At 38.8% G+C, this 25,567-nt stretch overlaps 1 protein-coding gene across 7 annotated transcripts in view; it reads left to right on the top strand.

The window, feature by feature from the left end:
* Window positions 1-25,567, top strand: part of ap3b2 (adaptor related protein complex 3 subunit beta 2) — a 78,278-nt gene that overhangs the window by 29,869 nt on the left and 22,842 nt on the right. For all 7 annotated transcript variants that reach the window (XM_073831790.1, XM_073831788.1, XM_073831789.1 and 4 more), the window contains exons 5-17: window positions 1,485-1,645; window positions 3,649-3,715; window positions 3,792-3,974; window positions 7,102-7,278; window positions 8,813-8,910; window positions 9,276-9,330; window positions 9,850-9,921; window positions 10,037-10,099; window positions 12,235-12,367; window positions 12,672-12,781; window positions 12,929-13,105; window positions 22,973-23,159; window positions 24,563-24,681. In XM_073831790.1, coding sequence (XP_073687891.1) covers window positions 1,485-1,645; window positions 3,649-3,715; window positions 3,792-3,974; window positions 7,102-7,278; window positions 8,813-8,910; window positions 9,276-9,330; window positions 9,850-9,921; window positions 10,037-10,099; window positions 12,235-12,367; window positions 12,672-12,781; window positions 12,929-13,105; window positions 22,973-23,159; window positions 24,563-24,681 — 1,602 coding nt within the window. The remainder of the gene's footprint in view (window positions 1-1,484; window positions 1,646-3,648; window positions 3,716-3,791; window positions 3,975-7,101; window positions 7,279-8,812; window positions 8,911-9,275; window positions 9,331-9,849; window positions 9,922-10,036; window positions 10,100-12,234; window positions 12,368-12,671; window positions 12,782-12,928; window positions 13,106-22,972; window positions 23,160-24,562; window positions 24,682-25,567) is intronic.

Raw genomic sequence — 25,567 nt, 5'->3', positions numbered from 1 at the left:
ATATATATATATATATATATATATATATATATATATATATATATATATATATATATATATATATATATATATATATATATATATATATATATATATATATATATATATATATATATATATATATATATATATATATATATATATTTTTTTTTTTTTTTTTTTTTTCAGTTTTAGATTTAGTTTTTTATTTATTTCCTATCCATTTTAGAGTTTCAACTTAAACTTACTTCAGTTAGTTGCCAATGCAACATGTCTAATTTCTCATTCAGTATTATAAATATTAATAAAATAATATTTATATAATATACTGTATATAAAACATTTCATGTCACAAAATTTATCATGTATTTTATGTCAGCTTTGAAAGTGAAAATGAAAAGTTTGAAAGCTTTTTGAAAGAAAAATGAAAAATGAAAGTTTTAGTAATTTTAGTATCAGTTAATGATAATACTGTACTTTGCTGGTGATGTTACTGTACTTCTGAGTATGTGGAAAGATTATTACATTATAAAGTTGTGTTGATATCACATACTGTTTACTGCATACTGTTTGTTGTTGCATTTTAGCAACAACAAACAGCTAAATTCCAGCTAAATTCCTCACCTTACAATTCATGATTACTTTTAGATTCATTTATTTAAAGGGCTTGTTCACCAAAAAATGAAAATTAATTACTCACCCTTATGTCATTCCAAACCCGTAAGACCGTCGTTCATCTTCCAAACCCTCCATAGCGACAATGCAACTGACACGTTCAAGGCCCAGAAAGATGAACATGAACGTGTGTCGAAGACTGACACAGAAGAGAAGAAACTGTTAAATAAAGTTGTTATTTTTGTTTTCTTTGCACACAAAAACTATCATCGTTGCTTCATAAAATTAAGGTTGAACCACTAATGTCACATGGACTATTTTAACAATGTCCTTACTACCCTTCTAGCTCTTGAACGGTGTAGTTGTGTTCTAAAAATGAACGAAGGTCTTACAGGTTTGGAACGACATGAGGGTGAGTAATTAATGACAGGATTTTCATTTTTTGGGTGAACTATTCCTTTAAAGCTTCTGTGGGTTTCTCATCATTTCTCTACTCAAAAGGGCAATAGAGAACTTTTACAAACCTGTTTTATAATGCAAGAGTTGGGAAATGTTAAACCATAAATCAAACGCATATTGCCAGAATGTAGAAACAGTATATTTACCATGTGCCTTTGGCCTAATGTTTCCAGTGTACTATAATTGGAGAGGCACTCTCAAATATAAACTCACTGCGCATATTATATAATATTGAGAGTATGCTAATGCAGCTAAATGCTCAGTAAACACTCAATATGTTGCAAAAGTGTCATATGGGACCAAAAATGCCCTCTAGTGTTCAGATAGAGGAAATACTGTTCCTGTCACACCCTGTAATTTTGTTGTGTGAAGTCACATTGTTAATGCATCAGTTTCTAAATAAGTAGATCTCATTGTGACCCCTGATACAGGACCCCAACCAGCTGATCCGTGCGAGTGCCCTGCGTGTGCTGTCCAGCATCAGAGTGACCATCATCGTGCCCATTATGATGTTAGCCATCAAAGAGGCGGCGTCTGACATGTCTCCATACGTCCGCAAGACCGCAGCTCATGCCATACCTAAACTACACAGGTACAATACAACAAGTGTCTGGTCTGAAGACAAATTGGCTGTTGGGAGTAGTTAACTTCATTTAGCACAGGGATAGGCAACGTCAGGTCCAATCTTAATCTTCAGGTTTACCAGGGCTACAGGCAGATAAAAATTTTTTTTCTTTTTTTCTCAGGGTCGGAACTAAACTCTGCAGGACATCTGCACTCGAGGACCGACGTTGCCTATCCCTGATTTAGTGAATACTGCTGTTTATTACCAATTTATTCACACTGCCATTCAAAAGTTGTACTTTTTTTAAGCTTATTTTGTTCAAAGACTGCGTTTGTTTGATAAAAAAAGCACAGTAAAAAGAGTAGTAGTGTGGAATAATATTCCAATTTATTCCAATTCCAAGTAACTGTTTTCTGTTTGCTTACTTTTTAAAATGTAATTTATTCCTGTGATGCAAAGCTAAATTTTTAAGCATTATTACTCCTGCTTTTAGTGTCACATGATCCTTTTTTTGGTTTGTTTTTGTGTTTTGATGAAAAGCTCATAAGTACAGCATTTATCACTTTTAGTCACTTTTGATTGATTTAATGCAACTTTGATGAATTAACATTAATTTCTTTAAAAAATAAAATTATTTTGAAGGTTAATGTATGTAAAAAATGTTATTAATTTATTTTGATAAAACTAAAATATTATATAAAAATAATAAATATTATTATTATTAAAATTATTATTCAAATATAGATTTTTTTTATATAAATAATCAAAAAATACATGTTTTGTAATGAATTATAGAAATATACACTACCAATCAAAAGTTTTTGAACAGTAACATTTTTAATGTTTTTTATTTTAAAGAAGTTTTTTTCTGCTTGCCAAGCCTGCATTTATGTGATCTAAAGTACAGCAAAAACAGTAAAATTTGAAATTATTTTTACAATTTAAAATTACTGTTTGCTATTTAAATAAATTTTTATTTCAAAGCTGAATTTTTAGCATTATTACTTCAGTCACACGATCCTTCAAAAATCATTCTAATATTCTGATTTGCTGTTCAAAAACATTATTATTATTATTATGTTAAAAACATTTTCTTTGACAAATAAAAAGTTCAGAAGAACAGCATTTATTTAAAATAGAAATCTTTTGTAACATTATAAATCTCTTTATCATCACTTGATCAATTGAAAGCCTTCCTTGCTAAATAAAAGTTAATTCAAATTTAAATATTAAAATAAAATATAAATATGATGCTCCAAGCTTTTGAATGGTATAGTGTATAATATCACAAAAGCTTTTTATTTCAGATAAATGCTGATCTTTGGATCTTTCTATTCATCAAAGAATCCTGAAACAAATGTAATCAACTGTCTTAAATAATGATAATAATAATAATAATAAAATGTTTCTTAAACAGCAAATCAGCATATTAGAATGATTTCTGAAGCATCATATGACTCTGAAGATTGGAGAAATGATGCTGAAAATTCAGCTTTGAAATCACTGGAATAAATCACATTTTAAAATATATCCAAATAGAAAGCAGTTACTTTAAATAGTAAAAATATTTCAATATTTTAATGCTTTTGCTGTTTTTTGGATCAAATAAATGCAGGCTTGGTGAGCAGAAGAGACTTCTTTAAAAAACAAAAAAATATTTCGGTTCAAAAACTTTTGACTGGTAGTGTATTTATAAATGTTTTTTTTAATCTTATAGAGTTATAATCTAATAAAGAGTTAGGAATGTAAAAAATATCGAATAGTCAGTTTTTCAAGTGGGTGATCAAGAACCTTGTGTATCCTTAAATACCCCACTAGCAAAACTAAACAAATAAGTAGACATTAAATATTTACTTGGAATGAAATAATTTATGTTTGAAAAAGCATGGAATTATGTGAGTGATAGGAAACTACGAAAAATGGTGATTTGTGACTTATTTGACCACATAAATGCAATCGACCAATCACAATCAAGTATTTCAGACAGCTGGATGCTTATGATCATTTTTCTCTCTCATTCTTTCTTTTAGCCTGGACCCAGAACAGAAAGATCAGTTGATTGAAGTCATTGAGAAGCTGCTGGCTGATAAAACCACAGTTAGTGACAGAATCATTTCAGGTCAGTCCTAAGATATAATCATCAGTCCTGAAGTATGTGTGTCTGTGTGTGTAGCTGGTAGCAGGCAGTGTGGTAATGGCGTTTGAGGAAGTGTGTCCGGACCGCATCGATCTGATCCATAAGAACTACCGCAAGCTGTGTAACCTGTTGATTGACGTGGAGGAGTGGGGTCAGGTGGTCATCATCAACATGCTCACGCGCTACGCCAGAACACAGTTCCTCAACCCCAACATCAACGTGAGTATCACACCACAAGCGTATGTGTCTCAGAAGGATGTATCTACTCTCAGAAGAAATGCACTTTCAGAACAAAAATGTACAGATTATTTACTCACCCCCTTGCCATCTAAGACGTTCATGTCTTTCATCAATCGTAAAGAAATAGTTTTTTGAGAAACATTTCAGAAATGTCAGATCTTCAAAGGGCTCTAAATGATCCCAGCCGAGGAACAAGGGTCTTATTTAGCAAAACGATCGGTTATTTTCTAAAAAAAAAGTAAAATGAAATTGTTTTTTGAGGAAAACATTTCAGAAATGATCTCCATATAGTGGACTTCCATGGTGCCCCGAGTTTGAACTTCCAAATTGCCATTTAAATGGAGCTTCAAAGGGCTCTAAATGATCCCAGCCGAGGGACAAGGGTCTTATTTAGAGAAACAATCGGTTATTTTCTAAAAAAAAGTAAAATGAAATTGTTTTTTGAGCAAAACATTTCAGAAATGATCTCCATATAGTGGAGTTCCATGGTGCCCCGAGTTTGAACTTCCAAATTGCCATTTAAATGGAGCTTCAAAGGGCTCTAAATGATCCCAGCCGAGGGACAAGGGTCTTATTTAGAGAAACAATCGGTTATTTTCTAAAAAAAAGTAAAATGAAATTGTTTTTTGAGCAAAACATTTCAGAAATGATCTCCATATAGTGGAGTTCCATGGTGCCCCGAGTTTGAACTTCCAAATTGCCATTTAAATGGAGCTTCAAAGGGCTCTGAATGATCCCAGCTGAGGAAGAAGGGTCTTATTTAGCGAAACAATCGGTTATTTTCTAAAAAAAAAGTAAAATGAAATTGTTTTTTGAGCAAAACATTTCAGAAATGATCTCCATATAGTGGACTATTATGGTGCCCCGAGTTTGAACTTCCAAAATGCCATTTAAATGGAGCTTCAAAGGGCTCTAAATGATCCCAGCCGAGGAACAAGGGTCTTATTTAGCGAAACAATCAGTTATTTTCTAAAAAAAAGTAAAATGAAATTGTTTTTTGAGCAAAACATTTCAGAAATGATCTCCATATAGTGGAGTTCTATGGTGCCCCGAGTTTGAACTTCCAAAATGCCTTTTAAATGGAGCTTCAAAGGGCTCTGAATGATCCCAGCTGAGGAAGAAGGGTCTTATTTAGCGAAACGATCAGTTAATTTCTAAAAAATGTAAAATGAAATTATGTTTTTTGAGGAAAACATTTCAGAAATGATCTCCATATAGTGGACTTCTATGGTACCCCGAGTTTGAACTTCCAAATTTCCATTTAAATGGAGCTTCGAAGGGCTCTAAATGATCCCAGCTGAGGAAGAAGGGTCTTATTTAGCGAAACAATCGGTTATTTTCTAAAAAAAAAAAAAAGTAAAATGAAACTGTTTTTTGAGCAAAACATTTCAGAAATGATCTCCATATAGTGGACTATTATGGTGCCCTGAGTTTGAACTTCCAAAATGCCATTTAAATGGAGCTTCAAAGGGCTCTGAATGATCCCAGCTGAGGAAGAAGGGTCTTATTTAGCGAAACGATCAGTTAATTTCTAAAAAATGTAAAATGAAATTATGTTTTTTGAGGAAAACATTTCAGAAATGATCTCCATATAGTGGACTTCTATGGTACCCCGAGTTTGAACTTCCAAATTTCCATTTAAATGGAGCTTCGAAGGGCTCTAAATGATCCCAGCTGAGGAAGAAGGGTCTTATTTAGCGAAACAATCGGTTATTTTCTAAAAAAAAAAAAAAAGTAAAATGAAACTGTTTTTTGAGCAAAACATTTCAGAAATGATCTCCATATAGTGGACTATTATGGTGCCCTGAGTTTGAACTTCCAAAATGCCATTTAAATGGAGCTTCAAAGGGCTCTGAATGATCCCAGCTGAGGAAGAAGGGTCTTATTTAGCGAAACGATCAGTTAATTTCTAAAAAATGTAAAATGAAATTGTTTTTTGAGGAAAACATTTCAGAAATGATCTCCATATAGTGGACTTCTATGGTACCCCGAGTTTGAACTTACAAATTGCCATTTAAATGGAGCTTCAAAGGGCTCTAAATGATCCCAGCTGAGGAAGAAGGGTCTTATTTAGCGAAACGATCAGTTATTTTCTAAAAAAAAAAAAGTAAAATTAAATTGTTTTTTGAGGAAAACATTTTAGAAATGATCTCCATATAGTGGACTTCTATGGTGCCCCAAGTTTGAACTTCCAAAATGCCATTTAAATGGAGCTTCAAAGGGCTCTGAATGATCCCAGCTGAGGAAGAAGGGTCTTATTTAGCGAAATAATCAGTTATTTTCTAAAAAAAAAAAAAAAGTAAAATGAAATTGTTTTTTGAGGAAAACATTTCAGAAATGATCTCCATATAGTGGACTTCTATGGTGCCCGCCGAGTTTGAACTTCCAAAATGCAGTTTAAATGCAGCTTCAAAGGGCTCTAAACAATCCCAGCCAAGGAAGAAGGGTCTTATCTAGCGAAACGGTTGGTTAATTTCTAAAAATGTACAATTTATATACTTTTTAACCTTAAATGCTTGTCTTTTCTAGCTCTGTGTGTTATTACATTTAGCGTATGTTAAAAAAAAACTCCCATCTCATTTTCTCTTTCAACTTTAAATTCGTCCTATAAAACCCTTTTGCACATTCACTTTGTAAACACTGGGTCAGACTCAGTACTTCTGCAGCGATTTAGGACGATTTTGAATTTGGAGGAGAAATTGAGATGGGAGTTTTTCGACACACTCTAACTGTATTGACCCAGGATGAACAGAGTTCACGCAGAGCTAGACAGGACGAGCATTTGTGGTTAAAAAGTATATAAATTGTAATTTTTTTTAGAAAATAAATGATCGTTTCGCTAGATAAGACCCTTCTTCCTCGGCTGGGATTGTTTAGAGACCTTTGAAGCATTTGAACTGTATTTTGGAAGTTCAAACTCGGGGGCACCATAGAAGTCCACTATATGGAGAGAAATACTAAAATGTTTGCCTCAAAAAACATAATTTCTTTATGACTGAAGAAAGAAAGACATAAACATCTTGGATGACAAGGGGGTGAGTACATTATCTGTAATTTTTTGTTCTGGAAGTGAACTACTCCTTTAACATCTGTGTCAAATGCACAGGAGTCTCTGCTGGAGGAGAGCAGTGAAAAGGCCTTCTACGCCTCTGATGATGAGGAAGATGAAGATAAGAAAGCTGAGCCGGCTGCTCTAGCAAAGAGGAAGCCATATGTGATGGACCCTGATCACAGACTTCTGCTGAGGAACACCAAACCCCTGCTGCAGAGCCGCAATGCTGCTGTGAGTCACATACACACAGTCTTTCGCTTCACTATGCGTTAATTATTATTTATTTTGTATATTTGAAATATTTTCTAGAATATTTTAGTAACTGCAGTCTAACCAAAATGTATTAATTTATTCACCTTAAAGATTTTCACAGACTCTTTCAGTTCCATTTAAATAACAGTTTTGCAATCTGTTTGCCTCCTTAATATAAATTTAATTCAAATTCAATAATTTAATTGGAATTCAAGAGGTATTGTCAATTCAGTTGTAAATGATGCCGCTGTTATTCTTTATTTTAAAATCTGCTTGCACACATAATCATAAAAATAAATTTTGCTTTTTTTAAATTTTGTTGTTCTTAAAATGTATGGTTGTTTTTATTTTATTTTTGAAAATTTTAGCTTACTGTCTTTTTTGGTTTGTTTGTTTCCAGTTATTTTGTTAGTGTTTGTTATCGTTTAATGTATGGGTTATTTATTTACATTTATTTTGGAATTATTAATGTATTTTAGTTTAGTGTCAGTTTTTTCCAATTATTTGGTTAGGTTTATTTATAATTGTATAATTTATAATTAAGTATATGGTAAAAAAACAAAACATAATAATAATAATGACAACAATAATAATAATTTGTAATTAAATATTTATTTAAAATTAAATTATTTAATGTAATTTGTTTTTATTAATAAATGCATGATTGTTTTTATTCTTTCATTTATATATATATATATATATATATATATATATATATATATATATAATTATTATATTATAATATAATTTATATATTAAGTAATTAAGTGTATGTGTGTGTGTGTGTGTGTGTGTGTGTGTGTATATATATATATATATATATATATAATTTGTTTATTTTATTTATTGTCATTTGTAGTTATTATTAAACGCATGGTTGTTTTTATTTTTTCGTTTCATGTGTGTGTATATATATATATATATATTTATTTAATTTAATTTTATTTATTGTTGCTATTTTTAAATGCACGGTTGTTTTTATTTATTTATTTAATTTTTAAATTTTTGACTTTAAAATTTGTTTATTGTCTTTTTTTAATATTATATTAAAATGCTGCTTAAACAGCCCAGCAGTGGATGAAAAATGAACAAATCCAGCGATTAAATTGTTTTGACCAAGTGGTTAGTTTAAATGTTTAGCCCAGCCTTCTGGTAGTTTTATTTAACTCAACTATTACTTAAAAATGACTATATATATATATATAATAATGTTCACCTTTTGATTATTGCTAATGCCTCTATTAATTATGTGTCTGATTTTTAATCGACAACCCATTTTGGGTTAATTTTAAGCCAACCATATAGTGGATTTTAAACAATAGTTGAGTTAAATAAAACCACCCAGAAGGTTGGGTTAAACATTTACACATACAGAACCATCAGTATTTAAGCTGACAAAGCTGATTTGCCAGCATTATGACAATAGTACCTGTAAACATGACCTCTAAACAGAAAAGTGGTGTTCATTTAGCCGTAACTGTCTCATAATGAACCCCTCTCTCATTCTCCACAGGTGGTGATGGCAGTTGCTCAGTTATATTTCCATTTGGCTCCTAAAGCAGAGGTGGGCATCATCGCTAAAGCTTTGGTCAGGTTAATGCGCAGCCACAGGTGAGTAATAAATCACTTCCTAATGAAACATAAACGCACTCACACGCAGCTCAGGGACGAACATGCTTTTCCTTCAGGCGTCCCGAATAGTGTGACGCAGCATTACGCTTCTCTGTTTGATGATGCAAGGCTGGTCATCGGCTGAAAGGCACTGGATGATGACACTGCAATTCTCACACAGAGTCTGGCATTAGCTGTGGATAGAGAGACGTTTAGACCGTAAACATCATTCATTATTCACATGCATTGCTCCATTTAGCCTTGTTTCGAAAATATGATGCTTTCTCTCAAATACCTGTTAAGGGGTTTAAGTTATAAACATCTTCATCTTTTTGTATCACTGATGTTGTTTTGTGTCTCTGTAGTGAAGTGCAGTACGTCGTGCTTCAAAACGTCGCTACGATGACCATCAAGAGACGAGTGAGTGATTCACATAAAAGAGTAAAAGCCCATGTGTCACTTTGACTTCCACTTGAAAAGCGCTGCAGATCACTGGGTCACAAAAGGGCAATTTTACCATTCATATACATAATATGATGATTATGTATTTAATGTATGTCATGACATGCTTTTGACATTGTGTCAGACAACTTTATGCATCGACTGTGACTGGAAAGGTTGACAAGCAAGGTCAAGAACATCGAAGCTCGATGTTTTACTCCATATATTGTTTAATGCTCTGAGGAACCTTGCTGCAAATCATATGAAAAGGCTTAATACCGTTAAATATTTTATGATTCAGTATTCAAACTAAACGTTCCTTGTGGTTTTGCTTTCATACATTTAATAGTTTGTCCTTGAGAGGTTTCAGATTTTTAGAAGCTTTTCTGTGAAAGTATAATTGAAGAATCAGTGTTAAACATGTTTTTATGCAGAAGGTATTTAAGGCTGTCTAGATGAGCACACTGGAATTGGAATATGTGTGTTTTTGTCGTTTAGGGGATGTTTGAGCCGTATCTGAAGAGTTTTTATATCCGCTCCACGGACCCAACGCAGATCAAAATTCTTAAGGTGCACAGACACGCTCAACTGTGTCTTTAAATGTTTTTACTAGACAATGTTGATTCAGATAAGTTTGAGAGTTTTAAAGTTGGACTGATGAGTTTATATTTTCTTTTTAACACAGCTGGAGGTTTTGACTAATTTGGCTAATGAGACGAACATCTCTACCATCCTGAGGGAATTTCAGGTACTATTTTACATATGCTGTGCTATAATATAATGTATTATAATGTAATATAATATAATATAAAATAATATAATATAATATAATAATGTAATAAATATAATATATATTGTGTGTGTGTGTGTGTGTGTGTGTGTGTGTGTGTATATACACATATACAGTGCCTTGCGAAAGTGTTCATTCCCCTTAATTTTTTTCACATTTTATGTTGCAGCCTTATGTTAAACTGCTTTAAAATACTTTTTTCCCCACATTAATTTACACTCCATACACAATAATGACAAAGCAAAAACAATGATTTGTGACAACTTTGCTCATTTATTAAAAATAAAACAATGAAATAAGTACATTGCATAAGTAACCTTCACAGCCTCAAGTTTTTGGGTATGATGGGACAAGTTTGCACACAGCATTTGGCAATTATCTGCTATTCTTCACCTGACCTCTTCACCTCTCAAGCTGTGTCAGCTTGGAATGGGGCTGGCAGACATTTTCAGGTTTCTCCAGAAATATCTGATTGCGTTTAAGCCCAGGTTCTGGCTGGGCCACTCAAGGACATTCACAGAGTTGTCTATAAGCCACTCTTGCTGTGTGCTTAGGGTCATTGTCCTGTTAGAAGGTGAACCTTCTGGCCAGTCTGAGGTTCTGAATGCTCTGGACTGGAGTTTAACTCCACTCGAAGTGTAGTAACATCTACAAGAAATATGAATGCTCCTGAGCTCAAATTCAAGTGTCCCAGAAAAGGGTATGAATACTTATGCAACAGAATCATTTCAGTTTTTTATTTCTAATAAATTTGCAAAGTTGTTACAAACCTGTTGTGTGCTTTGTCATTATGGTGTATGGAGTGTAGATTGATGTGGTAATTAACATAAGGCTGCAACATAACAAAACGTAAAAAAAAAAAAATGAAGGGATATGAATACTTTCGCAAGGCACTATATATATCACACTGCTGTTTACACTGCTGTTCAAAAGTTTGGAATCAGTAAGATTTGTAGTATTTTTTTAAGAAGTGTCTTATGCTCATCAAGGCTGCACTTATTGCAAAAATCCAGAAAAAACTGTAATATTGTGAAATATTATTTTAGTGTAAAATAACTGTTTTCTATGTGAATATATTTTCAAATTTAATTTATTTCTGTGATGCAAAGCTGATTTTTCAGTATCATTACTCCAGTCTTCAGTGTCACATGATCCTTCAGAAATAATTCTAATTTTAGTGCCATGTTAAAAAAATGTAAAAAAATTGAGATATCGATAATATTGCGAGATTAAAGTCAAAATACTCTGGGGGGGGATAAAAGTCAAAATTACGAACATAAAGTCGTAGCAATACGAGAATAAAATCAAAATATTTTGAGAATAAAGTCAATTATTTATGAAGTCAGTTATTGCTATTATTTGTTGAGTGGCTGGCACTCAACAAATAATGAATGCATTCGAAGACATGAAATATTATTTTCAACCAGACTGTCCCTGTTTTGACTTTATTCTCGTAATTTCAACTTTATTCTCTAAATATTTTGACATTATTTTCAAGACATTTTGACTTGTAATTTTAACTTTATTCTCGTAATTTCGACTTTATTCTCGTAATTTTTCGACTTTGTTCTCTAAATTTTGACTTTATTCTCAAAATATTTTTACTTTATTCTTGTAATTTTTACTTTATTCTCGTAATTCTGATATTTTTTCCGCAAAATATTACGACTTTATTCTCGTAATCTTTTTGTTTAAAATGGCACTAAAACTTTACATGCATCCTTACTGAACAAAAAAATAAATAAATACAAAATTTTTCAAATGAATTAAAAGAATTCAATTTAAATCTTACTGACCCAAAACTGATAGTGTAAAACAAATAATTTGAAACTAAAATAAATAAATACTAATTTTTTCAAATGAATTAAAAAAATCTAATTTAAATCTTACTGACCCAAAACTGAAATAAATAATTAATAATTTGAAACTAACATTACCAAATAACCTAATATTCAGATAATATTAATGAATATGAATTTTCATTTTTCCCTTTAAGAGTATAAGTGACAGTGTAATTCTCTGCTTGTGCTATAGTATTTTCCAGTGCATTTTGAATAGGGATAATGATATATTTCTCTCTATTTGTGTTCTAGACATACATTAAGAGCATGGATAAGGATTTCGTGGCGGCCAGCATTCAGGCCATTGGTCGCTGTGCTACAAACATCGGTGAGGTCAGAGACACCTGTCTGAATGGCCTCGTACAGCTGCTGTCCAATAGAGATGGTGAGAGTGTGTGTTTTGCTAGATGAAGTGCAAGGAAATGTAACAGAACTGTTTTAATGCCCACGCTGTCATTAATTATCCATTAAGGGAGAACCACTTAGGCAGACATCAAAAGTTGTTTGCTCCAAAGTCAGAAGAAAAATCTGACTTTGTAACATGCAAATGTTAATGTAAATACTCTGGAAATACACTTGTTATTGGTCCATCACATGCTGTTTAAAGCAGTAAGGCTCAATGCAATGGCCAGAGACATCTTTCTGATAATGTTAAGTAATATTTGGTGTTTGTTTGTTTGCGTTTTCAGAGTTGGTTGTGGCTGAATCAGTGGTGGTGATCAAAAAGCTTCTGCAGATGCAGCCTGAACAGCATAGTGACATTATCAAACACATGGCCAAACTAATCGACAACATCCAGGTAAAATTTAGATCTAAACTACCCATTTTCACATTTCAAACTGAATCCATAGATCTGATTTTGTGTGTGTGTATGTGTTTGTGTGTTTGTGTGTGTGTGTGTGTGTGTGTGTGTGTGTGTGTGTGTGTGTGTGTGTGTGTGTGTCAGGTGCCCATGGCCCGAGCGAGCATCCTTTGGCTGATTGGTGAATACTGCGAACATGTCCCTAAAATCGCCCCCGACGTCCTGAGAAAGATGGCCAAAACCTTCACCAACGAGGAAGACATTGTTAAGTTGCAAATTATCAATCTGGCTGCCAAACTGTACCTTACTAACTCAAAACAGGTGAGAGGACAAATAATGTGGTTGTGCACTGCAAAAAAATGCTTTTCTTACTTAGATTCATTTGTCTTGCTTCTAGCCAAACTATCTAAAAATTCTTAAATCAAGAAGGATTTTCTAGATGAGTAAAAAATATTGTCTTGTTTTCAGTGTTATTGCTTAAAATGGGGGTAAGAAAAATAATCTTGTTTACTGTTTAAAATTAGATATTTTTGCTTACCCCATTGGCAGATTATTTTGCTTGTTCTAAGCAAAAACGTACTTGATTTTGTCTTGTTTTTTCTTGTTTTTCACAACTAACTTTTATTCGTCTAGAAAATTCTTCTTGATTTAAGAATTTTTAGATATTTTGGCTGGAAACAAGACAAAAAATCTAAGTAAGAACAGCTTTTTTGCAGTGTTATGTTAATATTATTTATAATATTTAATATAATTAATGAGATTTTTTTTTTTGTTTATTCACGTTTGAATTAGCATTTATTTTTATATTTTCAGTTAATTTTGTTATATGGTTTTGTCATTTCATTAGTTGTTTTTTTTTATAGACTGCAAAAAATGCTTTTCCTACTTAGATTTTTTTTGTCTTGTTTCCAGCCAAAATATCTAAAAATTCTTAAATCAAGAAGGATTTTCTAGACGAATAAAAATTATTTTCTTCTTTTCAGAAAAAACAAGTCAAAATTAAGCACGTTTTTGCTTGAAATAATCAAAATAATCTGCCAATGGGGTAAGAAAAATAATCTTGTTTTCGGTTTAAAATTAGATATTTTTGCTTACCCCATTGGCAGATTATTTTGCTTGTTCTAAGCAAAAACGTACTTAATTTTGACTTGTTTTTTCTTGTTTTTCACAACTAACTTGTATTCGTCTAGAAAATTCTTCTTGATTTAAGAATTTTTAGATATTTTGGCTGGAAACAAGACAAAAAATCTAATTAAGAACAGCTTTTTTGCAGTGTTATGTTAATATTATTTATAATATCATTTAATATAATTAATGAGATTTTTTTTTTTGTTTATTCACGTTTGAATTAGCATTTATTTTTATATTTTCAGTTTTCATTTAAAATTTTTTTTAGTAATTTTGTTATATGGTTTTGTCATTTCATTCGTTTTTTTTTATAGACTGCAAAAAATGCTTTTCCTACTTAGATTTTTTTTGTCTTGTTTCCAGCCAAAATATCTAAAAATTCTTAAATCAAGAAGGATTTTCTAGACGAATAAAAGTTATTTTCTTCTTTTCAGAAAAAAAGTCAAAATTAAGCTTTTGCTTGAAATAATCAAAATAATCTGCCAGTGGGGTAAGAAAAATAATCTTGTTTTCGGTTTAAAATAAGACATTTTTGCTTACCCCATTGGCAGATTATTTTGCTTGTTCTAAGCAAAAACGTACTTAATTTTGACTTGTTTTTTCTTGTTTTTCACAACTAACTTTTATTCGTCTAGAAAATTCTTCTTGATTTAAGAATTTTTAGATATTTTGGCTGGAAACAAGACAAAAAATCTAAGTAAGAACAGCTTTTGCAGTGTTATGTTAATATTATTTATAATATCGTTTAATATAATTAATGAGATTTTTTTTTTGTTTATTCATGTTTAAATTAGCATTTATTTTTATATTTTCAGTTTTCATTTAAAATTTTTTTTAGTAATTTTGTTATATGGTTCCCCCTCAGTCGAGTCACTCCGACGTTACATGGGAACTCGCTTTGAGAGACCGATCATCTCTGAGCCTTATATAAAAAAGGCCAATTACAAATTGGCGAGTGGACGTGCGCGCCGGCCACGCCCCCGTACATACGGGTATATAAGATGGCCGCGCGCATCACTCATCAGATCTTTGCTTTCAGAGCCTCTCGTATGAGCCGCTGTTTGCTTCGAATCAAGAAATCTTCACAGAAGCCTTCAACATCCAGAGTTCTTCCCCGCTGGTGCCTAAAAGAGCAATTTCATTTTGCACCAGCGATCCTCCCGCGGGCTGTCGTTTTCACGGCAACAAGCCGCCTGCATTCCAGCGAGCAAGCCCCGTCGAGTGCACAGCCGCCCCGCGGCTTCTCCCTGGGCAGACCGGGAGCTAAAAGAGTCAATTTCTCACGGCGATTCAGACGTTCTTTTCAGAATGCCTTTTCGGCCGTGCGCTTCAGGGTGCGGTAGTTTCCTCTCCTCTGCGGACGGACATGATCTCTGCCTCACGTGTTTGGGTCCCGAGCACGCTGAAGCGGCGATCATGGATGGTTCATGCCTGCACTGCGAGTGCATGACCATGGCCACGCTGAGGTCCCGCCGCTCGTTCGCGAGCCGGCTCCCCTCGCCCTCTTCCCGCGGTCTGTCGCTAAGCCGTCAATGCTTTTCGGCCACCGCGGCGCGGGGCGGGGGGGACCTAAAAGTCACCGTGAAGAATGCACCGCCGGCTAAGAAAGCCCTGCGGTCTTCTCTCACTCAGCGTGACCCCGTCGAGCTTCCGCAGCAGTATGCTTCCCCGCCCAGCGGGCTGAGCGTCTCCTTCGGTGCTCCTGCAGAGGATGAGATGTCCATCGCAGCATCAGAGGGAGAGTCGGCGGGCGAGGCGGACGCCTCGGCGGAGCGGCCCCCTCCTGAGGTGGTCGCTCCGTCTGACGCTGATGCCGAGCTCGCGGCTATGCTCCTCCGGGCCGCCAGGGGGATCGGTCTTGAGGTGCCTCCAGCACCTCCGGCCGATTCCTCTAGGCTTGATGATTGGTTTTTAGGGAGGGCTCCCGCGGCTCTGCCGCGGTCCCCCCCAGTTCCATTTTTCCCGGAGGTGCACGAGGAGCTGTCTAGATCGTGGCGGGCCCCTTATTCATCTCGGTCCCGCCCCAGCTCCTCTCCCCTCGCCACCCTCGATGGCGGAGCGGCCAGGGGGTATGCGGCCATCCCCCAGGTTGAGCGCGCTGTGGCGGTGCACTTGTGCCCGCGTGGCGCTGCCTCCTGGCGGGATCGCCCGCACCTCCCTTCCCGGGCTTGTGAGCGCACGTCCGCCCTGGCGGGCCGCGTTTACAGCTCCGCTGGACAGGCCGCTACCGCCTTGCACGCCATGGCCATTCTTCAGGTCTATCAGGCCCAGGCGTTAAAACAACTGCACGAGGGTGGTCCTGACCAGGGAGTTTTGGAAGAACTCCGCGCCGCCACCGACTTCGCCCTTCGGGCCACGAAGGTCACGGCGCGTTCCCTTGGTCGGGTGATGTCCACGGCTGTGGTCCAGGAGCGACACCTGTGGCTTACTCTGGCTCAGATGGCAGACGTCGACAAGGCTCGCTTTCTTGACGCTCCCATCTCCCAGAGTGGCCTCTTCGGCGACGCTGTCGAGGACTTTGCCCAGCAGTTCTCGGCAGTCCAGAAGCAGACGGAGGCCATCAAACACATCCTGCCCCGCCGCGAGCCTACCATCCCGCCGCCGGTGGCCCAACCTCCGCCTGCTCGTCGCCGAGGGCGCCCCCCCGCGGCCTCCAAGGAGAAGGAGAAACCCCAACCAGCTCCGTCCCCCGCCGAACAACACGAGGCCAGGTTGCGACGTCGAGCTGGCCGCGGAAGAGGTGCGCCGCCCGCCTCTCAGGGACCGTCTACACGCAAGAGGTCTGCGAAACGTCCCTGACGCGGGCAACCCGGAGGTGGAGAAGATGGCTCTTCAGGCGACGACAACATCTACGTCGCCGCTCCCGGTGGAGGGCCGGGAGTTGCTGTGCACCCTGACGCTGCCGCCGGCCCACGGGTCGGCGGTACCCAAATTTTCACAAAAAGAGCTAATTTTCTCACCTCCGGGGTTTCAGCCCCGCCTTCCCGTTTCGAGCGGCACACGGTTGCCCTCTCGAGGCCGGATCCGGAGCTGTTTATCGCCAGCGCTGGAACCAGGGAAGAAGGTAAGCACTGCCTCGTGCAGTCTGACTCCCCCCCAGGACGTTCTTCCTTCTGGGCGCAGTCCCCTTCCCGTTCCTCCCTTAGGCTGCCCCACCCTGGGCACGACGGTCAACGTTCCCTTGATCCCCCTGGCAGAGCGGTTGGGGACCTGGCGTCAGCTTCCCAACCCCTCGCGGTGGTTGATTCGGACGGTACGTCTCGGCTATGCGATCCAGTTCGCCAGGCGCCCGCCCAAGTACAGAGGCATCCTTTATACTTCTGTCCATTCGGACACGCATGCCGCTGTCCTGCGCGCGGAGGTCGCAGCCCTACTGGCGAAGGGCGCGATCGAGCCTGTCCCTCCAGCCGAGATGAGGTCAGGGTTTTACAGTCCCTACTTCATCGTGCCCAAAAAGAGTGGTGGGTTAAGACCCATCCTGGATCTCAGAGTCCTGAATCGGTCCCTTCTCAGGCTGCCGTTCAAGATGCTGACGACGAGACGCATGCTAACCTGCATCCGTCCCCAGGATTGGTTTGCAGCCATCGACCTGAAGGACGCCTACTTTCACGTCTCGATCTTACCTCGCCACAGGCCCTTTCTTCGGTTTGCGTTCGAGGGTCGAGCGTATCAGTACAAGGTGCTCCCATTCGGCCTGTCCCTCTCTCCCCGCGTCTTTACCAAGGTCGCGGAGGCTGCCCTGTCCCCTCTTTGGCAGACGGGCATCCGGATTCTCAATTATCTCGACGACTGGCTTTTGATAGCTCACTCTCGAGATCTCCTGTGCGAGCAGAGGGACCTGGTGCTTCGGCACCTCAGCCGTCTGGGCCTTCAGGTCAACCGAGAGAAGAGCAAACTCTCCCCAGTGCAGAGGATCTCTTTTCTCGGTGTGGAGCTGGATTCGGTCGCTATGACAGCCCGCCTCTCCAACGAGCGCGCGCAGTCGGTGCTGAAATGTCTGAGGTTGTTCAAAGACAAGACAGCGGTCCCTCTCAAAACTTTTCAGAGGCTCCTGGGGCATATGGCAGCTGCAGCCGCGGTCACGCCGCTGGGCTTGCTTCATATGAGACCGCTTCAGCACTGGTTACACGACCGAGTCCCGAGACGGGCATGGCACCGTGGCACACTCCGGATTGGCGTTTCCCCGCAGTGTCGCCGCCTATTCAGCCCGTGGTCAGATCTGACCTTCCTCCGGGCCGGAGTGCCCCTGGGGCAGGTCTCCAGGCACGTTGTGGTTTACACAGATGCCTCCACCACGGGCTGGGGTGCTGTATGCAACGGGCAAGCAGTTTCGGGCTCCTGGACAGGACCTCGTCTGCAGTGGCATATCAATTGCCTCGAGTTGTTGGCAGTCCTTCTGGCCCTACGTCGCTTTCGATCGACGTTGCGTCAGAAGCACGTGCTTGTTCGCACCGACAGTGTTGCGACGGTTGCGTATATCAACCGGCAGGGCGGCCTCCGCTCTCCTCGCATGTCACAACTCGCCCGCCGTCTGCTCCTCTGGAGTCAAACGTGGCTGAAATCGCTACGTGCCATTCACATTCCCGGGGAACTCAACCGTGCAGCCGATCAGCTCTCACGGCAGTCCACCCTCCCTGGAGAATGGCGACTCCACCCCGAGTCAGTCCAGCTGATTTGGAGTCGCTTCGGGGAGGCCCAGATAGATCTGTTTGCCTCCCCCGAGACCTCCCATTGCCAGCAGTTCTTCTCCCTCAGCGAGGTTTCCCTCGGCAGAGATGCTCTGGCTCACAGCTGGCCTCCGGGGCCCAAGTACGCCTTTCCCCCAGTGAGCCTCCTTGCACAGACCCTGTGCAAGATCAGGGAGGACGAGGAGCAGGTTCTCCTGGTCGCCCCATACTGGCCTGCCAGGACCTGGTTCCCAGAACTTATTTCCCTCGCGGCAGCCCCTCCCTGGAAGATCCCCTTGAGGAAGGACCTGCTTTCTCAGGGGATGGGCACAATTTGGCACCCACGTCCCGACCTCTGGAACCTGCATGTCTGGCTCCTGGACGGGACGCGTCAGACCTCGCTGGCCTTCCCCAGGCCGTGATAGACACAATCACGCAGTCCCGAGCCCCCTCTACAAGGCAGGCGTACGCACTGCGGTGGGGTCTGTTCGTCGACTGGTGTTCCTCCCGAGGTGAGGACCCCCAGAAATGCTCGATTGCAGCCGTGCTTTCCTTCCTGCAGGAGAAGTTGGAGCGCAGGCTGTCCCCTTCAACTCTCAAAGTCTATGTGGCCGCTATTGCCGCCCACCATGACGCAGTGGATGGATCATCCCTAGGGAAGCACCCGCTGGTCGTTAGGTTCCTCAGAGGCGCAAGGAGACTTAACCCTCCCAGACCGCGCCTCGTTCCCTCTTGGGACCTCTCCGTCGCCCTCCAGGGCCTGCGGGGAGCTCCCTTTGAGCCCCTTGAGTCAGTTGAGCTTAAATTTCTGTCCCTTAAGACAGCGCTCCTGACAGCTTTGGCTTCCATTAAGAGGGTAGGAGACCTTCAAGCCTTTTCTGTCGACGATTCGTGCCTTGAGTTCGGGCCCGGCGATTCTCACGTTATCTTGAGACCCCGGCCCGGTTATGTGCCCAAGGTTCCCACCACGCCTTTTCGCGATCAGGTGGTGAACCTGCAAGCTCTGCCTATGGAGGAGGCAGACCCAGCTTCTGCGCTGCTGTGTCCAGTTCGCGCCCTGCGCATCTACGTAGCCCGCACTCGGCACTTCAGACGCACCGAGCAGCTCTTTGTCTGCTTTGGAGGTCAGCAGAAAGGGAATGCTGTCTCCAAACAGAGGTTGGCCCATTGGGTGGTAGAGGCCATCTCCCTGTCCTATCTGTACCAGGGACAGCCGTGCCCCTTGGGTGTGCATGCCCACTCCACACGGAGTGTTGCATCCTCCTATGCTTTAGCGCACGGCGCCTCTCTAGCGGACATCTGTAGAGCTGCCGGCTGGGCGACACCCAATACCTTCGCCAGGTTCTACAACCTCCGCGTAGAGGCCGTCTCCTCCCGTGTCTTAACATAGACATCAGGTGAGCGGGAGGGCGGCTGGTGTTGGCTTGCTGCGCCATTCCCATTCGGATCCGAGCGCCATTTCCAGTAGGTTCCCTTCGGTGAACCCTGGGTCCTCCATGCCCCGCAGTCAGGGCTAGATGCGGGGTAGCCCTCACTGTGCTCCTGCCTGGGTCTCCTTCGCCCCGCAGGTCGTGGCTTTCCTTTATTATTCCAGCTTATCCGCTGTTTCCCTCGTATATCCCTAGCCTTATGGATATATTGAATTTTTCTCATTTCCACATGCGTAAGAACCGTTCATGTGCCCCGCCCCCCCAACCCATGCTTCAGTTTTCTGGCATCCCTAGGGGCCCACTTCTTTGGCCCCCGGGGCGTTGGGAAGGTTACGTTACGGATCTGCCTGCCGGCACGTTCGCCTGCTGGCACGTGGGTCTGTGCGTAACGCGGCGTCAGGGCCGTGGCCTGTTCCAGAGGGTCTGTTCCCATGTAACGTCGGAGTGACTCGACTGAGGGGGAACGTCTAGGTTACGTAGGTAACCCTCGTTCCCTGAAGGAGGGAACGGAGACGTTACATCCCCTGCCACGGCCCTGGCGTCGCGCTGACGCCGGCTCATTCGGCTCTTCAGCAAAAACCTGATGAGTGATGCGCGCGGCCATCTTATATACCCGTATGTACGGGGGCGTGGCCGGCGCGCACGTCCACTCGCCAATTTGTAATTGGCCTTTTTTATATAAGGCTCAGAGATGATCGGTCTCTCAAAGCGAGTTCCCATGTAACGTCTCCGTTCCCTCCTTCAGGGAACGAGGGTTACCTACGTAACCTAGACGTTTTGTCATTTCATTCGTTTTTTTTTATAGACTGCAAAAAATGCTTTTCCTACTTAGATTTTTTTTGTCTTGTTTCCAGCCAAAATATCTAAAAATTCTTTAATCAAGAAGGATTTTCTAGACGAATAAAAGTTATTTTCTTCTTTTCAGAAAACAAGTCAAAATTAAGCACGTTTTTGCTTGAAATAATCAAAATAATCTGCCAGTGGGGTAAGAAAAATAATCTTGTTTTCGGTTTAAAATAAGATATTTTTGCTTACCCCATTGGCAGATTATTTGCTTGTTCCAAGCAAAAACGTACGTAATTTTGACTTGTTTTTTTCTGAAAACAAGAAAATAACTTTTTTTCGTCTAGAAAATTCTTCTTGATTTAAGAATTTTTAGATATTTCGGCTGGAATCTAAGTAAGAAAATTAAATTAGTAAAGTAAATTTCAGAAAATTGCATATGTTTTTTTTAGTAATTTTGTTATATGCTTTTGTCAGTTTATTCGTTTTTTTAAAAATCAATTGTTGGATTCATTTTTCAGTTTTAATTTAGTAATTTTAGTGCTTTTACTTGATCTTATTTTAGTGCCAAAGACAAGTTTCGTTTAGTTTTTCCCATCTAATATTTATATTACTTCAGCTTTCCAATAGTTTTTAATAGTTGTTTTTACTGATGACCCTGCATAGAAGTGACTAGATGCATCACATTAGCTTGTTTGCATGCCGATAACTGGTGTTTAACATACTAATATGAATAATGCAAAGCACATTAGCAGTAAGCATTCTGCTGAAACTCATAAATGAAAGCATACAAGAAACCAAAAGGGTAGTAAGATTAATCAAACACACTGAAATCTAAGGTTTTTACATTAGGAATGCAAGTTTAATTTCCCAAAACATTGTTTTTGTTCTGGTGGACGGGACAATATACAGTAGGATTGAAAACCTGGGGACACAAATTAAATGTATTAATAAATTTACACTACCAGTCAAGATTTTTGATGTTTTTTTAAAGTCTATTTTGCTCACCAAGCCTGCATTTATTTGGTCCATATATGTACATGAATACAGCAAAAGCAGCAACATTGTGAAATATTTTTACTATTTAAAATAACTGCTTTTTATTTGAGTATATTTTAAAATGTAATTTATTTCTGTGATGAAAGCTAAATTTTTAGCACCATTGCTCCAGTCACATGATTCCTTCAGAAATCATTCTAATATGCCGATTTGCTGTTTAAAAAACATTTATTATTATTATTATTATTAATATTATCTATATTTAACAGTTTCAGGATTCTTTAAATAGAAATATCCAAAGATCAGCATTTATCTAAAAAAAAAACAAAAAAAAACATTTGGGTACATTATACACTATACCATTTAAAAGCTTGGAGTTAGTTTATATATTTTTTTTTGAAAAATTAATTCTAGAAATGAACAATTTTAGAAATGAATAATTTCTGTTTCATATAAATGCTGTTCTTCTGAACTTTCTATAAGTCAAAGAAAACTGAAAAAAATCTACTGTTTTTTGAGCAGTAAATCAGAATATTAGAAAGATTTCTAAAGGATCATGTTACTGGAGTAATAATGCTTTGAAGTCACAGGAAAAAGTTACATTTATATAAGTATATTCAAATAGAAAACAGTTTTGAAATAGAAAATTTTGAATAGTAAAAATATGTAATTTTACGGTTTTTGTTGTACTTTGGATCAAATAAATGCAGGCTTGGAGAGCAGAAGAGACTTCTTTAAAAGACATTAAAAATCTTACTGTTCAAAAACTTGACTGGTAGTGTATTTTTGAGTTCATTTTCATGCATACTTAAGCATATTGATTATTTTTATTATTATTTTTATTTTAGTTTAAATTATTTTAGTACATCAGGTTTAACTATGAAAATGAGAAATGATGCATTGGCAAGTAAATGGAAAAAATAAGTTGATCTTTTTATATATTTTATTTTTTTGAGTTACATTTTTTTTTTCAACTCATCATAATCCTGCAATCAGCCCATCAGTCTAGATGAAAGCTGGGGAGACCCAACATGAGTCACTGTTTAATCAAGCAATGCAATCTCTGTCTGCATGTCATATAATTTAGATGCGCGCAAGTACGTTGCCTGTCAGGCATGAATCTCTTGAGACTCTTGAGAATTAAATTGCTTTGTGTTTTCCTTCTCTTTTCCATCTTTCAGACTAAACTGTTGACGCAGTACGTACTGAATCTGGCGAAGTATGATCAAAACTATGACATCAGAGATCGTGCCCGCTTTATCCGCCAACTCATCGTGCCCACCGATAAGAGCGGCGCTCTCAGCAAATACGCCAAGAAGCTTTTCCTTGCACTCAAGCCTGCCCCCGTCCTGGAGTCTCCATTTAAAGGTAAAAGTTTTAATTTTAATTTCAGGTTTAATTTTAGTTAAAGGGATAGTTCACCCCAAATTACCCTATGATTTACTCACTTTCAAGCCATCCTAGGTGAATATGACTTTCTTCTTACAGAAGAATACAATCAGAGTTATATTAAATATCCTGGCTTTTCCAAGCTTTATAATAGCAGTGAATGGGTGTTGAGATTTTGAAGTCCAATAAAGTGCATTCATCCATCAAAAAAAATGCTTTCTGAAGCGAATCAATCTTTTTGTGTAAGAAAAATATCCATATTTAAAAATCATAATGTCTCATATGCATGTTCAGAGCAAAATAAAACACCGGTGACGAATTATAAGTACAAAATGAGGATTTGTAAAGAAAAATGTCAGAGGATTTCGAAATAACCCAAGAGAAGACTAGTTTTCCTTTGCTGTAAACAAAACTTGGTTCTCTCAAGACTTAGCTAGTGGAAGCTAGAGATTACAGTTTATAAAGTTGTAAATATGGATATTTTTCTTACACAAATGCATTGATTCGCTTCAGAAGGCTTTTATTAACCCTCCAGATCACTTTTATGATGGATGGATGCACTTTATTGGACTTATATGCAACTATTATAGAAGGTTCAAACACTCGCTGATGCTCCAGAAGGAAAATGATGCAAGAGCTAGGGGGTGAAAACTTTTGAATCAAATAGAGATGTGTACATTTTTCTTATTTTGCCAAAATATAATATTTTTTTCATTTAGTACTCCCCTTGATAAGCTACAGAAGATAGTTGCATGTTTCCCAGAACACAAAATAAGTTTACCCTGATCTTCAAATTCAAAAAGTTTTCACCCCCAGCTCTTAATGCATGGTTTCCCTTCTGGAGCATCAGTGAGCATTTGAACCTACTGTAATAGTTGCACAGTTGTCCTCAGTGTGAAAATATGGATCTCAAAATCATACAGTCATTGTAGGAAAGGGTTCAAATACACGCAAATGCTGGAAAACCAAAGAATTTGTGGGACCAGAAGGATTTTTCTGAAGAACTATCAGTAAACAAAAAAGCACGTCTGTAGATCATTCAGGTAACAACACAGCATTAAGTATCAAGTGTATGTAAGCTTTTGAATGGGGTCATTTTTATAAATTCAACTATTTTTTTCTCTTGTGGACTATATGTAAACATCTTGTATGTATCCCTCTTATTTTGGTAAAATAATTAACATTTAGCAGATTCTGAACACAGCAGATTTTGAAAAGGGGGTGCAAACTTTTGACCTCAACTGTATAAAAATCCTGATTTGCATGCAAATCAGAGCACACTTTTACATCTCTTTTGAAACTCTTGAGATTACTCAGACCTTCAGGAAAAAATCGGAGACATTAAAAAGATCTCATTTGTGATTTTTTTCATATCTTTGCAGACAGAGATCACTTCCAGCTGGGGTCACTGTCTCATCTGCTGAACGCTAAAGCCGGCGGATACCAGGAGCTGCCCGACTGGCCCGAATCGGCGCCCGACCCGTCCGTGCGCAACGTGGAGGTGAAGGATTCTGTGTGTGCAGAGCGATCAGTTCTGACAGGGCCAGAGGGCGCAGGGGTGCTTCTCCTACAGACCACCAGAGGGAGCTCCAACATGCAAGACCTCCCAAAGAAACGCCCCAAAGCACTGACAAAAAAAAAACACGCTACGCTCAATCACTTTTTATATCGCTCACTCTCCTCGCTCATTAACATAAACCACCCTCACATACATGAATCACACACTCTGCATTTCAACGGGGTGGTAGCTACTCATCCTGCAGCCCTATTGGGTGATGTGTCAAAATTATTTCCCTCAGTAATAGAGTGCAACAGTCGAAATCCGGAATTTTGGAATTTCCGGAAGTAATCAGCTTTGCAGTATTTAAAATTTTAAGAGCATAGTTCACGCCAAAATAAAAATTCTATCATTAATTAATCACCATCATGTCATTCCAAACCCGTAAGACCTTTGTTCATCTTCAGAACACAAATTAAGATATTTTTGATTAACCTTGAGAGCTTTCTGACTCTGCATAGACAGCAACTTAACTGAAACGTTCAAGGCCCAGAAAGGTAGTAAGGACCAAGACATTTCTGGTGAAAAACTACATTACCCATAATTCTGCAGAGAATATCGACCAATCAGAGAATCACGACAAGTAAATTGCAGCAAAATAAGTATTTCTCAACGCCGCTGAAAAGTGCACTGTTGCACTCTATTAACAGCATGTCAAAAATTACCGTTACAGAGTTTAACGTGAACCCTGTACATTCTTTCTATAGGAAATTATATATATTTTTTTTAAAACTCATTTTGGAATTCCATATCTGATTGCTAAAGCTTAATTCTTTTATTTGTGGTTCTACAATTTTTTTTTTAATCACTGAGAGTTCTAGAACTGACT

The sequence above is a fragment of the Garra rufa genome, chromosome 25, assembly GCF_049309525.1.
Source record: "Garra rufa chromosome 25, GarRuf1.0, whole genome shotgun sequence".
Classification (NCBI taxonomy): Eukaryota; Metazoa; Chordata; class Actinopteri; order Cypriniformes; family Cyprinidae; genus Garra; species Garra rufa.
This window is presented reverse-complemented; position numbering and strand designations above follow the sequence as displayed.